The sequence below is a fragment of the Hemitrygon akajei genome, chromosome 14 (assembly GCF_048418815.1).
Source record: "Hemitrygon akajei chromosome 14, sHemAka1.3, whole genome shotgun sequence".
Lineage (NCBI taxonomy): Eukaryota > Metazoa > Chordata > Chondrichthyes > Myliobatiformes > Dasyatidae > Hemitrygon > Hemitrygon akajei.
Genome location: NC_133137.1, coordinates 22,655,663 through 22,671,297, shown reverse-complemented (window position 1 = coordinate 22,671,297; position 15,635 = coordinate 22,655,663). Strand labels below are relative to the sequence as shown.

Sequence of the window (15,635 nt, the reverse complement as noted above, 5' to 3'; positions counted from 1 at the left end):
TTCCCCTTAAGTCATTCCCCTCCAACTCTTTGTATCTTTTCCCTTGCTCTATCCTCATCTGGATCCTTACCCCTCACTCCCAAAATTTTATCTTACACATTCCCCCGCGGTGCCTTGAGTTTCTGACTCCAGCAGATCTTTTGATCTCTCAAATGTTGTGCCAATATTCTAAAATATCTTTCAAACGAGGTGGATTTGCAGTGACATATCGAGTGTAAGCCATCACTTTGCCAGCGAGTGCGTATGTTAACAGACATTTTCACAAATTAATGTGGGCGAGTCCTGTTTCTTCCCATTGATGAACATCTGCTGGATATCTTTTGCTGATTCAGAATAAAACTGGAACTGTGAATGAAAGACTGCTGCTGTCACATTGCGAATGACTGCACTGTTATCCACTTGTGTTAGAAAGCAAACATTCTGGTAAGGAAAATAATTGAATGAGATGCATTCAATTTCAATTGCATCTTACTTCAAAATGCCATAATTATGTGCACACCCTAAATTCAAAGGTTGCAATCTGCATGGTACATGAATCAGAACTGGGTTTATTATTACTGGCATGTGTTGTGAAATTTGTTAACTTAGTAACAGCAGCAGTTCAATGTTGTACATGATAACACAGAAAGAAAAATAAATAAATCAATTTCAGTTAGTATATCTATGTATATTAATAGATTAACAATAGTGCCAAAACAGAAATAATATACATTTTTTAAAAAAAGTGAGGTAGTGTTCGTGAGTTCAATGTCCATTTTGGAATCGGATGGCAGAGGTGAAGAAGCTGTTCCTGAATCGCTGAGTGTGTGCCTTCAGGCTTCTGTACCTCCTTCCTGAAGGTAACAATGATACAAATTATGTCAGAAGTGAGTAATTTTGCAGATAGCTGAAAGGCAACAGATCAACTGAAAAGAAGCAAAGTCAATATTAGACACAATTGGAAGGATGGAAGTTAAGTGCCATCTATTGGGAGAAATATGATGGGGCATCTGAGAGCTAAAGTTCTCAAAGTCACGTACGTACTTGATCATACCAAGTCACAAGTTCTGTTACTAAATGGATGACTGCTGTAATACAAAGCCTTACGTAATATACTGGTATTTAAAAAGCCACAAGGTGATGATGTGTACAGTTCTGAACTGGTATACAACTTTAAGTGAAATAAACTGTATCAAATTAACTAAAGCATATTTGTATAGTGTAATAAATTGTTCTGCTGGTCCTTAACCAGAAATAATTTCAAGCCGAAGTAAAAGGAATCAGTTTTTAATTAAAGGTCAATTATTACATTGGTGTTGACACATTTATACCTTTGTCCTGAATACAGAGCTTTCAAAAGCCGTTGGCTCACGTATCAGCCAAATGCACTCAATCAAAATATGTAAGTTGCAAGCTTTAAATTCCCAGTGTGTAGATGAATGGTAGAATCCAGAGAAAGTTGATGGGAACAAAGGGAGAATATCGTTGATGGGAGTAGTATAGATGGATACTTCATAGACTGATTGGACTAAATGTCCACAAGACATAGGAGCACCACCAGGCCATTCATCCCAGACCCTGCTCTGCCACTCCATCATGATTGATCTACTATCTCTTTCAACCCTACTCTCCTGCTTTCTCCCCGATTCCACACTGAAAACCTTATTCCTGTTCTCCTAGTGAAAATCACTTAAAATACAGTACAGCTGAAACCTACGCCATCCCTTGCTGCAATTCTTCTCCTCTGTAATCTTCTCTCCTTTTAAAATGCATTTTTATTTTAAACACATTCATGTCAATTTTCACAGCCCACTTCTTGCTATAATCCCCTTTACTTTAACGCTTCAGTTTTTTCAAACTTCATCCTTTGACCTCTGGTACTGTTATGTGCATCTTATGTAATTTAATCATAATACATTTGACATTTGCTCATGGTTGTTAATGCTACCAAGTCACATTCCTGAAGATTTTGTCACATTGCTTCTTGCTGCCAAAGATCCCAACAAATCAAATCCCTTTTAGTCCTTTTCCAATGCTATTTCAAACAAAAAAAAACTGTTTTAGAGGAATGAACAAAAAACAAATGACGCTTCTAAACTTAAGATTTTTGCTTGGGATATTAACTTATTAGTCGCTGGAGCAACAGGACAATCCCTTCCTGAGCCTGTATTTCCAACTCAAATTTCCCCCAACCCCTTCACTTTGATTAAGGTTGTGGATATCCTTCCAAGTATCTCCTCTGAATTGACATTCATTTATTATAAACTTTAATGCTTTCTTCCTCGGTGCAAAACTGTTGTTCTGCTTGCTTAAATTGTTTGAAAGCTATTTTTTGTAAAAATAAAATTTTTAACTCACATAATGGCAGGGCATAAAACAATACAGCTGTCTAACGATGGTTTGGCTTAATTTCCCTTCCCAAATTACAGAGTTCATAGTCTGCTGAAATTGAAATGAGGCCTAATTTAAACACAGAATAAACACTGAAACAGGCACAACCCCTGTTGATTGAAATTAGGGTTCCTCGTTTTTCAGTTGAAATGATACTTAACATAAACATTTAGAAATATTTGCATTTATGCAAAACTGCACTGCAAAAATGCCTCAAGTGCAAGAGGTTATTACTTTTAAGTAGCACATCTTTAGACTCTGCTCCAGTGTCCTAGTTTCCACAGTGTTTGTCTCCAAGTTTGGTTGGTCAACACAGTATAAACCTGTTCCCCCCCCCCCCCAGAATGGGTGTGTGTGTGTGTGTGTTTAAAAAAAAGTGAGTTGGTAAGGGAATGCTACAAAAGCTGAGGAAACTCCTGAGATGTGGTGAGAGGGTGAGCAGGTTTGAACGGAGCATTGGGGTGTTGGGTTGGTCAGTTGTGTGGGACTGGGAAGATTGACGGTCACCCACCCCAGTGTTACAGTCTCTCGGGGGGGGGGATAAAAATTCACCCTTGTAGAATTTACAAATCATTACCCAAAAATTTAGGGGGGGGGCAGGATAAAGCTTGCTCTTACAGAATTTAGGAAGGGAGGTGGGATAAAAATTAAAATAAAAATGTTTTTCCCCAACTCAATTCTTGGTGGATGACCATCATCACATTACATCAAATGGCAATATATAGACTGTTGTGTAGGAACGTAAATCCCCTTCTGGAACGTGAGGGTTGCCCGCACTGAGGATGGGAAGGGGAAGGCAAAGTTGTGAGCAGCTGCTACGGAGGTACTTGAACTGGCACTTTGGCCTGATGTGACTTCTGCGTTGACAGGCATGTTTCACTATCAAAACTTGATATCAACATGAACAATGAAAAACATTGAAAAGTGGGGGAAAAAAGAAAGATTAAACAGCCAGTGATGATGGCATCAAATGCTAATTTTCTCACCTGGCCACTGGCCTGTGACCTAGGGAAGTCTAACCGGGAACAGAAAAAGGTTACCGGTACATTAGATCCAAAGGTCGTGTCATATCTCACAGTGAATGAAAGTATTTCTCTTTCTTTCTGTCCTTGTCCAGGATCAGGCCTGTTTGTGAGCCGTACAGTGGCATTTCAGCAAAAGGTGCAAACCTGCAAGCAGATGTTCAGATTGCTCAGTAGAAGACTTGACTGTGTCCTCATTGGTTTAAGATGCACTTCTGCTCCTAAAAATAATAAAACTGCCAAGGTTGCAGTACGTTTTAGGGTACTACTTTTAATTTTACATTTTATTAGGGAAGAATGAGAGAGATCAGGGTCTGAACTGGAATTTAACTTTGCCACATTTTCACACAGTGGGGGGCAAATGTTTCAGTGATGAAAAGTCAAACAGTAGAACATTTTAATCCTGTCTCCAGCAGATTCCCCTCCCCTTTTTAAGAAGGGGATAATAGGCAAGGCAATATTCGTCCTGAGGGAGGAATTAGGGAGAGGAGAACTGCCCCACTCGAACGAGCCGGGCAGTGACGTCACGCGGTGCGGAGTGAACGGGAAAGGGGAAAAGGAGGATGAGGGCGAGCGGCCGCTGGGTAGACTAGCGAGTGAGTAAATTAATAAAGCCGCTATTCGCGCACACACTCTCTCTCACACACACACCGCGGTCTGGCCTCGGCGCCGCGCTCGGCCCAGTGTCGGCGCCCTCACTCCCGGGGAGGCGGAGGCCTGGGAGTCGGGGTCAGCCGCCCGCCCGCAGCGAGGGGCTTCACCAGCTTCTTAATCACCACTAGTCGGATCGCAGAAGGAAGGGGTCGGGAAACAAATCGCCCCCGCACCCCGCCCCTGTTTATTTTTATTTGAAAATAACCGCCCCTCTCCGCCGGGTTTCCTGTTGTCCAGGGCGCATGCGCGTCGCTTGCTTTGTGTAAATTTGCTCTTTAATGGAAACAGCTGACGGCGGAGCCGTGAATCCACCTTTCCCTCCACGGCTTCTCCAAACTATGTTTGCTTTCTGTAGGTTCAAGTGAACGAGACGTGCTCACTCTGTCGCCAATATTGCATGGTCCTGTCAGATTTAAAACAAGCCTGTGCTGGCGTAACTCACGACCTGACTTTCCTTCTTTACTTCCACAGCCTCTCCTTCCCACGACCACTTCCTCTAATGAGTTCCAGCAACTCGCAACTTCTAGGTAAAATTTTTATTTTAATTTGGTGGTTTCTTAGTGACGCACGTGTTAGTCACCTGGAGTTTTGCATTTCCCTAAATGTGGGGATACTTCTTCCTTAATAAGAACTTAGGTCATTTTAAAGAATGTTATAGAACCTTATGTTTAGAAGATCAAAAAAAATGGAGACCCAAAATGTTCATGTATTTGTGATTGGCATATCTATTTCAACTACCATCTTTGGGAATAACTTCTGGACCTCCTATATCTGCACATAAAAATGTGTATAGTACCAAGTCTAGTCTAAGAACTAACCAAATTCCACGTAAGTTTACCAGGACTGTATTTGTATAATTCAATGCTGCCTGAAGAAAAGTAAATTCTTGATCATGATGTGATTTTGAAAAAACATAGATGTACCACTGTCACTGCTTGCGTTCTTGACCTGAAACTCTTGCCACCACAGATGCTACCTGACCTGCTAAATTCGTCCACTAATTTGTTTTTCTTTCCTCCTTTGTTCCACTTTGCTGTCAATATTTTAATTTTCTGTGTAGTAATATGTAATTTTATTTCTTTCCACCCCCCACACATATTATAAATTTATGGTAGGACTAGGTATGTGAAGCTAATATTAAAAGTTTAAAAGTGAGGATACAGGAGATTGAAATTAATTGATCTTTTTAAAACGCTTTAAATGTCAAGGGATATAATGTTTTCAGTCATTCAACATAATCTCTTGTGCAGATTAAGGAGCAAATAGTATTTTTACATCCAGCTGAATGTTTCACACAACCTCCAAATCCTTCCTGGCAAACTGTCTTCCCCTTGAACCATATTGCCCACTTCTTTTAGTGTGGTACAGAGTCTGAACATGTATAGATTGTGAACATTTTTGGGCATTGGTGTTATTCAGGATCCATCACCAAGAAACAGTTTTGGATTCCCGAGGAAGATCTGTGGGAACTGAAGGAAGGTCAATGTCAAATCAGGGAATAATTTAAACAAGAAAAAGGGCGTTCATTGGTCAATTCTTGTTATAAATAGAATTTTTAAAATGACACCATAACAATGTCATACCAGTGGACTAAATGTATTGATTCGAAGAACAGTAATCACATTTTCGCTATTGACAAGATTGTAGTTGACAGCTACGAAAATTGGTTTAGAATTTTCAACCACTATGCTGCTTCATTATACATAATGCATCAGAGTAGTTTTGACAGTTTCTGTGGTTAACCATAATTGTAAAATCTAATAATCAGATTGATTAGAAAGGATTAGGTTGAAAGATAATGCAGAGGATTAATAATTTAAGTGGAAATAAAGGGAATCCTGCACAAGTAGGATTCTTGACATGGGTACAGGTAGAACGAGAAAAGCAAATACTGTACAGTATTCACATTTTGTACAAGGCAATAGGAGTTAGCCATTCAGGTAGATGCTACAGTTACTGTTTCTAGACCAGTATTCAAGCAGCTTCAACATTAATCTAAATTTGATAAATAAAAATTTGCATATCACCAAACCCAGTGGGGATTTTAAATTTACATAATTAAAAAAATCTGGAATAAAAACCTATATTGACCACAAGATGACTTAAACCTTTCTAGTTCAATAATGTAATTTGGTGGCCTCCTTTTTCCCCAACTACGTTTGGTGAATCCGGAGCCACACGCATGGTTGACTCATTGCAACCACCTTGGTTCAGATATTGACTCGGTACGACAAAGGGAGATTGAATAGAGTTTTTCTACTAGAGAATCAACATCGAGAAGTGTTGACGTTGGTGGTTGCTGAGAGACTACTGTCCTTTGGCTCCAGAATTTTGAGTCCATGATTAACCATGATTAAGGCTATTTGCGACTGAGATGAGGAGAACATTTCTAATGATGGTGATACTTGTTTTCTACTATAGAAGATTGTAGATGTTCTGATGTGATATGCATTCACAGCTGTGGGTGATAGATTGTTATCAGGGGAATTGAGACGTATGAGAATAAGCTGATGTACAGCTAAATAATGAAGCAGTCTTAAAGGTCTAATTTGTAAACTTGTGCGTCACATTTTTTTTGTTCATAATTTCCTCCAGACATAGTCTAAGTCTATGTTGCATTATTTTGTATAATACAGTGGATTCTGGTAAATTGGGGCACTTTGGGACCAGTACATTTTGGCCCACTTAAGCAGCTGCCCAAATTAGCCAAAGTTTCATGGAAATAGTTTAAAAGGTATTAAAAAAAGACAAACTACCATTTAACAGAATAACAAATTATATATTTAAATGAAGTACAGAACAAATTTGAACACTGTCAATTCTACCACATTACTATAAAACTGTGTATTGGTTCCCTGCAGTTATCATCACAGGATTCCCTTTATTTCCACTTGACTGTAAATGAACAAAATGTGCAAAGACACCCAGTGTAGATAATGGATTGCCTTCATCAAATTTTGACAATTGCATCCTCCAAATCTTTATTTTCATTGTAACATTCAAGATGATTATTGATACCTTTAATTTCTTTGTTGTTCCTAATCTACTGAAGTAGTGAAATTGTTCCCTTTTCACTCCCAGCCATTGCTGGCATCTCCAAGCACTGTTCTGTCAAGCAGCATGGATGCAAGGCCCCATAGTAAGTTAAAAGTTCCCTTGCACGTAGCCTTTATTGCCACGCAGTTGGAACTTTCTTTTGTATAAACGTTTGAAGTGCCGCTGTTTTCAGGCCATGTAAAAATTTCCTGCTCACCTCAGAGCAATGGTTGGCCTGTGCTGCTGTAAAAAATATTAGAGGGAATGTTGTTTCCAAGCCAGAATGCTTGAAACTGCAGTGAGAAAAGCAGTTCTGAATTGTTTTACCTATTATTTCTCACCAACTTTCAGTGACAAAAATCACTGCTCTTTTAACACAAGCACACGCAACTGATAGATACTATGTAAAAACTGTTCACTCTAAGCATGGTGTGGTGTCCAACAGTCATGCAAGTCCATGCACTAGACACTAGTTAGCAACTGTTCAGCAACAGTCTCCTGCCTGAATTAAGTGGCATAGTGTCCCAAATAAATGAAGGGGATCCCAACTATTTTCCCAATTAGTTTTTATTCTTTTAAGAGTTGTCCCAAATAAGTAGCTCCTCTGATTAACTGATGGCCCAGTTAACCATAATCCACTGTACATCCTGGGTATATCAACCTAACCTCAGCCAGGTTTTAGTGAATGCGACACAACATATTAATTCATGAACCTGTATACTCACAACGCTGAAACTGAATGCTGTTTCATTTGGCTGTATTTTTGTGTGTGGTTGAATGACAATTAAATGTGAGCATTTATCTATCTTCCTGATATCTGCAAGTCAAAACAAACTACTCAAATGCCACCAAATTTGTAAGCTATTTTAAGGTGAGGTTTGCTCTTTAGAATGATGCTGCATACTTTAAAGAATTATTTTCCCAATTTTGGATGTCATCTGTTTTGATTACAGAAACTGCAGAATGAAGTTGAATGAAAAAAGTGTGGCATACTATGCCACCTGTGATTCTCCAACTGATAAGACTGGATACTTGCATAAAAAGGGAGAACGAAACACTGCTTATCACAGGCGTTGGTTTGTTTTGAAGGGTAATCTGTTTTTCTACTTCGAAGATAAAGAGAGCAAAGAGCCAATTGGAGTAATCATTCTGGAGGGATGCACAGTGGAATTGTGCGAATCTTCAGAGGAGCATGCTTTTGCAATCAAGTTTGATGGTGTTAAATTGAGGACATATAAAATGGCTGCTGAGAGCCCAACAGAAATGGAAGCTTGGGTTAAAGCTTTATCCCGTGCAAGCTTTGACTACATGAGAATAGTTGTGAGGGAACTTGAAAAGCAATTGGAAGAGATGCAGCAAAACAAAGCCAGCAACCGTAAGGGCCAGAGAAAACCACTTCTGCGAAAACACCAAAGCAACCCTTCTGGTTCACCACAAATCTCAAATAGTTGCGCTGTACCTCATGGTACTTATAAAGAAAATGGCTATGCCCCCTGGAGTACTACAACAGATCAAATGCTTGAACTGGAATTAAATGGCAAAGCTCATGCTGTTAGTGATAATAGTGACATTGCAAAATATTTCCTAGATCAGACGCCTGAAAGACCACAACACACCCAACGCTTCCCACCCCCTTTGCCCCCTAGGAGGAAGTCAGCAACAGGAGGGGTAATGCCTGGCAGTGGTAGTGTGATGACCACCCATGATCATGCTTCATCAGTAGCAGGAACCTACAACTTTAGCAGACTGCACGAATGGTTTGGCCGGGATGTGATACAGCTGCAAAGACAATGGCAAGAGCACAAGATAAGAAACGATGGTGGATCACAGCCAGATCAGATGATCTGAATATGTCTTGCACAGTTCCTTCAAAAGGACAGTTTCAAATTCAATTCAATCTCTTTGAATTCATGTTCTACGCATTTGGTGCTTTCCAGAAATATACAAATGGTAATGGTATTCTGCATCTCTGTTTTAATTAGTATTATAATCTGGCTGGATCCAGCAAATTAAGTACTTAATATATTTCAGTGTGCATTGGCCATTGTCATACAGCATTTGCTATTTTTCTCCTCTTAACTTCAGCATCCATGGCAGTGAAGTGAAATGCACACAAATTAAAATAATTACTATCAGAACTTTTTTTTAAGTGGGCTTATAAGCTGTGATGCAGGGGTAAATCAAGCGCACCTGAAGATTTAAGCTTGGCACATGGTAAATGCTGCTTTCAACCAGGAAGTTAGGATAAATAACCAGGTACAGAGTGTAGGAGTTGGCAATCAACCAAGCTTCTATAGTTTACATTGATTTTTGCAAGCACAAATCTTTAAGTTTGCTATCCACTTTTATTTGGGTAGTTTGACAATATTCACAAACCCGCATTAGAAAAATGTTAGGTGTGAGGAGGGGTGTGGAAAGAGACACTAAACTCAGGACTTTCTTCCCTTTCCATCATTGTGCTCCCAGTTGTTGTAGGTTCTGTTCCATTAGCCATCCCCCACTCCCCCCTCAAACCCAACCCTTGCTTATTGAATGCATTCTAAACATAGAACCAGCAGCTTATCAGTGTAATGCTGCTTGTGCAATGACTTGCATTGCCACTATTAAGGGTTCTGTGTGACCAGTTGAAGTAGTGACAAGACTGTTTACAAGCTTATCAAACACTAAATATAACGTACACTATTCATTTCCGAAAATTCAACAACGAGAATGCTTTGCTGTTTTATATTCTGAGAAAATATGTCCCAGCCAAACTGCACTAAACAAACAAATTGTACTTGGAAAAATAATTCATTTTCTTTAATAATAATGCTTCCTTCTGCAACTGCACACTTGGGGAGGTATATGAATATAGTGCATGAAGTACCCAATTCTGTAGTTGGGGTTGTTAATTCTAGTTGTGCTGTCTATAGTTGAGTTGTAGCTGAGCTTAGTTTAGCTAAATTGGAATTGTGCATAAGGAGAAGTGGGAGAAAAATTTCCAACTTCAGATTTTAATTAATGATTGAGGTTAGAAATCTGATTGTTGGACAAAAATAGAATTATACTGAACTTGATCACTTTCACATCTATTGGCCCCATCTGCCCAGGGGAAAAATACTAAATCTTAATATTGCCTAAAGCATTGTTTAAGTAGATATTGGAGTAAGTATGAGGAGAGATGTTACTGAACATCCTAAAAGGCATCTTTCACATTGCTGTGACAATAAGGCCAGGTTATGTAAAGATACATTATGCAAAGGACAAATAATTATTGGTACTTGAAATGTAAACTTTAATTAAAATGTGAAGTGCCACTAGTACAACTTTGTGCCCTTATGATTTGATGAATGGCAATATTAAGTGTGATTATAGCTGCAAGAACAGTAAAATCAAGAAAATACTCTCTTACTATTTGATGTAACAATACAGTCAATACCATTGAATACAAACATCACAAGATCTGGCATGTGGCAAGTGAAATCCCTTCCTATTTCAAATGAGCTAGCATTAGAGTCAAATCAACCCCACCCCATAAGCAGTCACTATTTAATGCTTTTAATGTAATGTTAATTCAACATTAAAGATTAGTTTTATTTATCACACGTACATCAAAACAAAGTGAAACGTGTTGTTTGTGTCAAGTCAAATCAGTGTGGATTGCCTGCAAGTGTTGCCGTGCTTCCCCGCTAACGTATGCCTACAACTTACTAACCCTAACCAGTACATCTTTGGAAGGGGGAGGAAGCCCACACTGTCTCAGGAAGAACATACAAGTTCCTTGCAGGCAGTGGTGGGAATTGAACCCCAATCACTGGCACAGTAAAGTGAAGTGCTAACAGCTGTGCTACTGTGCCACCCCATATATAGTTTAGTTATGATGCTTATAATCATTTTAAATGAGTTCCCCTTATCAGAAACCACAAATCAATGCATTATCCATGATGTTTATATGTTTCATTCCTTTCTTACCTTGCTAGTTTTCAGAACAAAACCATGAGATGCTGTACTTTTAACTGAAAATTCACGATTTCAAAAATGTATCTGAGTCATCAGTTGTGTAACAGTATCGGGGGTGTTGTCAATTGTATTTAGTATTTTTCATTTTAGCTTGTGTTGACACATTTCTGTTTGCTTGTTACTTCATTTCTGGCTTGCAGAGTTTTACAAATCTAATACTTTAATGCTGCAATCTTTTGTGATTAGCATCTGAAATAAACTACATCAGGCTCAGGAGAGAGCGTGTTACTGTGGCCATACACAGAATCAGAATCTACTAATATGCCAAGACATTTAATTAGTGTTTTTTGCATTAGACCGTGAAGTGATGATAAAGAAAAACGGATAGAGCTAAAGGGAAGATGCTTAATGGTGCCATTCTGTAGGATTAACCATAGTTTTTAAGATCAGGACTGTTTTCCTAAATCTTTGTGCAGAAAAGAAGCATTTTTGTAATAATTCTGAAAGTAATTACAAAGATGTGCCAGGAGCTGTTAGTGAATTAATGGAAAATTAGTAATTGCACTTTCCGGTCTTTCAGTGTAGACTTCCATATGCTCTTCACTTCACATCAGATAACAATAGCATATGAAACACTAATATATGAATGTCTTCAAGTATTCATTAATAATAATGAACACTATTCTTGTTGCAAAACATTACCTTTAAATGCTGTAGTGCGGACACAAAAGGTGCTTTTCTTTTATCAGCGGCACTTTCCCTCCAGACTGCAATTATCCTTTCAGTAGTTGCTTCAAGTATCACATTATTTTCAAGAATATTTTTACATTATGTTATTTAAAAAAAAAAACAATTTTACAAGTTTAAGTTTGGGAACTTAACTTAACCCTGGTTTCTTGATTATTGTGGAAATTTTTAACATATGCCATTCCTAGTTAATCCATTAATGTAGTAAATCATTTTTTAAATGAGCAAATAGACTTTAAAGTTAGAGTATTTAATTTGCTTATCTAATTTTAAAAATATTTTTGATTGCATGAGTTAATTTTCAGAAGCTATTATTTTGGACTAATTAATTAATTGCCATCCATAAACACTTGTGTTTAGGGCATTCAAAGCACACAAAATCAACTGCAGTGAAATAGAATATGCCTTAAAATAATATTGTCCAATAGCAATTGCTGACTACGAACGGCATTGATGCAACATTAGTTATATTAGTCATATATAATTACTTAAGCCACTCTGGGTATATATAAAATGCAGGTACGCACTCAGGGTAGTGAAGATGATTGCTGTATTTTCTCTGCCCTGAGAGCATTCAATATCATTATATGGTATAAAGTCAGGTTGCACAAAAGGGAAATCTAAATCCAGAAATAAAGAGTTGACACATTCTCCCTGTGATATCTTGGGTATCCCCAAGTGCTTTGTTTTTCCCCCTCACATCTCTTGATGATTTGTAGGTTAAATGGCTATTATTGTAAATTGTCCCTATTTGGACAGAGTTGATTGGTATTTGAGAAAGAATAGATTGCATTGGAAGTAAAGGGAATGAGATTGAAAGGATTGCTCTGAGAAATGGAAATCGTGATTTCCTAAAGGTATACTGTCACTATGTAACTAAAGAAATTGAATATTCATCGAGGTATACACATCTTACAACATTACCAAAAAGATGTGTCACAATCATGTGACAAGCCAGTAGTAGCATAAGAGAAGATCAAACTGCTGCTGGAGGAACTCAGCAGGTTGAACAGTATCTAAGTAGGGAAAGAAATTGTCTGCATTTGAGGTTGGAACTGAGAGTGGAGAGAGAAGCTAACCATTATGAAGAGGAGCAGGGGTCAATTTGTGATAAGCGGATTTGCCCTTTCCCTTCGTAGATGTTGCTCGAACCACTAAGTTCCTCCAACAGTTTGTCTCTTTTTGCTCCAGATTCCAGCATCTGCATGCTCCTTACTCTCCAGTAGCATCAAGATCACATAATGGTCTTTCTCTAAAATTCGTACTTACCTAATGAATTCCCAATTAGATTCAAGCTATTCAGTGTTAACATGTTAATAAATGCACTTCAGTTTAGATCCGTATAATTATTTGTACAAATCTGGGTTTGCCTGTGTACTTTGTTTTAAAAGTACTTTTGAATGTGCCTGAAGGAAACAACTCCATGAATAAGTGCAACCATTATAATCAAAACTCCAATAACCTTAAAACATACAAACATTTTTGCATAAGACACTCCTTTCATACAGTCATAATTCATATAGCATTATAATAAAAGTACTCTATATTGTGGGAAGTTTTAGTAAATGTAAATATCTCAATTTGAGTTGCTTCAGTCAGTGACTGGAAAAACTTTAATATTTTTTATTTTCGGAAATCAAATCCCTGAATGTAATACTGTCTGACAGAATTACTCTTACATCTTTTAGAATAAAGCCTTTGTGGATCATCGCACTTGCAATGGTAGTGGGAAAAATGTAAAGCAAAATCAATAACAGCCATTTTACTTGATTTAATAATGTAAATATCATCCTAATTTTCTATATTTGTTTTTTGTGGGAACTATCAAAATTAAGTGTATTTGTTGAACTTTTTTAGTGGCCTAGAAGTGTTAGTGGTCCTTTGAAAGATTAGATCTTTTATGATACTGATTGTTTAACATGGAAGTCCATGCATAAATGTGCCATACAAATGTTTTATGCTTTTTTACCGAATTACTATGTTCTCTTATTTACATTTGGAATTCATTTCCAAAATGTAAAGATACTTTACTTAACTTTTTACAAAATGGATAGTATTCTTTTAATGTAGATTTTTTTTCCCAATTTTATCAAAAATGTATTTTTCTAATTACACTTTCAGTTTGCATGGAATATTCATCACCTGGATGTATTGGTTACTGCATGATTGCATGAACAATCAATCTATATTTTAGCTCATAGTATTGAGAATCAAATATTCTCTGTTTACTGGTCATTTATACCACAGTAAATGAACTGAGAAATGGATGCATTTGTGTTTTATTTGTCCAAAATTAACAGCTTTAGAGATGTTATAAAACTAAATTGTAAAGTACAGAATATGTGTGAACCCCTTGCATTTGCAGTTTAGCTTCATGCATATGGAATAATCTATTCCCAAATCGATTTATTTAGGTCATATGTACATACAGACATGCATTAATAGGTAGTTAATGGATGTTTAATCAAAAATTTACTAATTTTAGAACACTTTCATTGAATAGCTGGAGAAAGTGATAGGAAGGAGCACAAGACAAGGAAGGGTTTGATAATGAGATTTTTAAAAATCAAAGCTTATGAATTGTTCGCTGATAATCTGAGGGTTTGGGCGAAAAGTTGTTGCAGTGAAAATGCAACTGTTACAGGATTTTTTTTACCTTGAAGAAGCATGACAATGGATGGCAGTGCATGTTTTGCTTAGTTCCTTTTAAATGGCTAGCAAGACGATGCATAGAATGATAAGAATTGATCTTAGTACATCAATCGCAGGTAAATGAGAACAGAATTTGCAACACTCTCCTACCATCTACCAGTGAAACAGGATGGAAAGATCCTGAAAAATGTCATTGGATTGTCTTCTTAATTAGAAGCATGTTTTGAAATACTAAACGAGATTCTGCAGCTGCTGGATATGCAGAGGAACACAAACCAAATGCTGGAGAAACTCAGCAGGTCAGGTAGCATTTATGGAAATGAATAAACTGTTGATGTTTTGGGTCAAGACCCTTCATCCGGACTGGAAAGGAAGGGGGAAGATGCCAGAGTAGAAAGGTGGGGGTGGAGGGAAAGGAGGACAAGCTAGAAAGTGATGGGTGAAGCCTTGTTGATGGGAAAGGTAAAGGGCTAGAGAAGAAGGAATCTGGAGAGGAGAGTGGACCATGGGAGGAAGGGAAGGAGGAGGGAGAGATGAGGAGAAGAGTTGAGAGGCTAAAATGGGGAATAGAGGAAGGGGAAAAATTACTGGAAGGAGAAATCGATGTTCATGCCATCAAGTTACCTAGATGAAATAGGAGGTGGGGTTCCTCTACCCTGAGGATGGCCTTATTGTGACAAGAGAGGAGGCTGGGACTGACATGTCAGAACAGGAATGGGGATAGGCATTAAAATAGTTGCCGGGAAATTCTGCTTTTGGTGGTTGGAGCAGAGGGTGCCCAACAAAGTGGTTCCTTAATTTACACTGGGTCTATCCCATCTAGAGGAGGCTGCATCAGGAGCACCAGATACAACAGACGACCCCAACAAATTTGCAGGTGAAGTGTTGCCTCGCCTGGAAGGACTGTTTGGGGCCTTAAATGGAGGCAAGGGAGAAGGTGAATGGGCAGGTGCAGCATTTCTGTCACTTGCAGAGATGTGTGCTGGGAAGGACAAATGGACAAAGGAAACACAGGGAGTGATCCCTACAGAAAGTAGTGAATTGTTGGGGGGGGGGGGGGGTGTAGGGAGAATGACAGAGTTAAAGTTGGGTTTGGTGGTAGCATCCTGTTGAGGATGTTGGAAGTTACAGAAAATGATATATTGGATGCTGAGGCTTATGGGGGTGGTAGACAAGGACAAGAGGACCTGTATCCCTGTTGTGGCAGCAGGAAGA

General features: G+C 38.2%; 1 protein-coding gene across 2 annotated transcripts; it reads left to right on the top strand.

The window, feature by feature from the left end:
* Nucleotides 1-3,850: 3,850 nt before the first annotated feature.
* Nucleotides 3,851-14,035, top strand: pheta1 (PH domain containing endocytic trafficking adaptor 1). 2 transcript variants are annotated; one of them, XM_073065641.1, is made up of 3 exons: nucleotides 3,851-3,988; nucleotides 4,518-4,573; nucleotides 8,036-14,035. In XM_073065641.1, the coding sequence occupies exon 3, from the start codon at nucleotides 8,046-8,048 to the stop codon at nucleotides 8,928-8,930; it is 885 nt and encodes a 294-aa protein (XP_072921742.1). In that variant the 5' UTR covers nucleotides 3,851-3,988; nucleotides 4,518-4,573; nucleotides 8,036-8,045; the 3' UTR covers nucleotides 8,931-14,035. The 2 variants fall into 2 exon arrangements, with proteins under 2 accessions (XP_072921742.1, XP_072921743.1); XM_073065642.1 differs by lacking the exon at nucleotides 3,851-3,988 and adding an exon at nucleotides 4,310-4,397.
* Nucleotides 14,036-15,635: the final 1,600 nt, after the last annotated feature.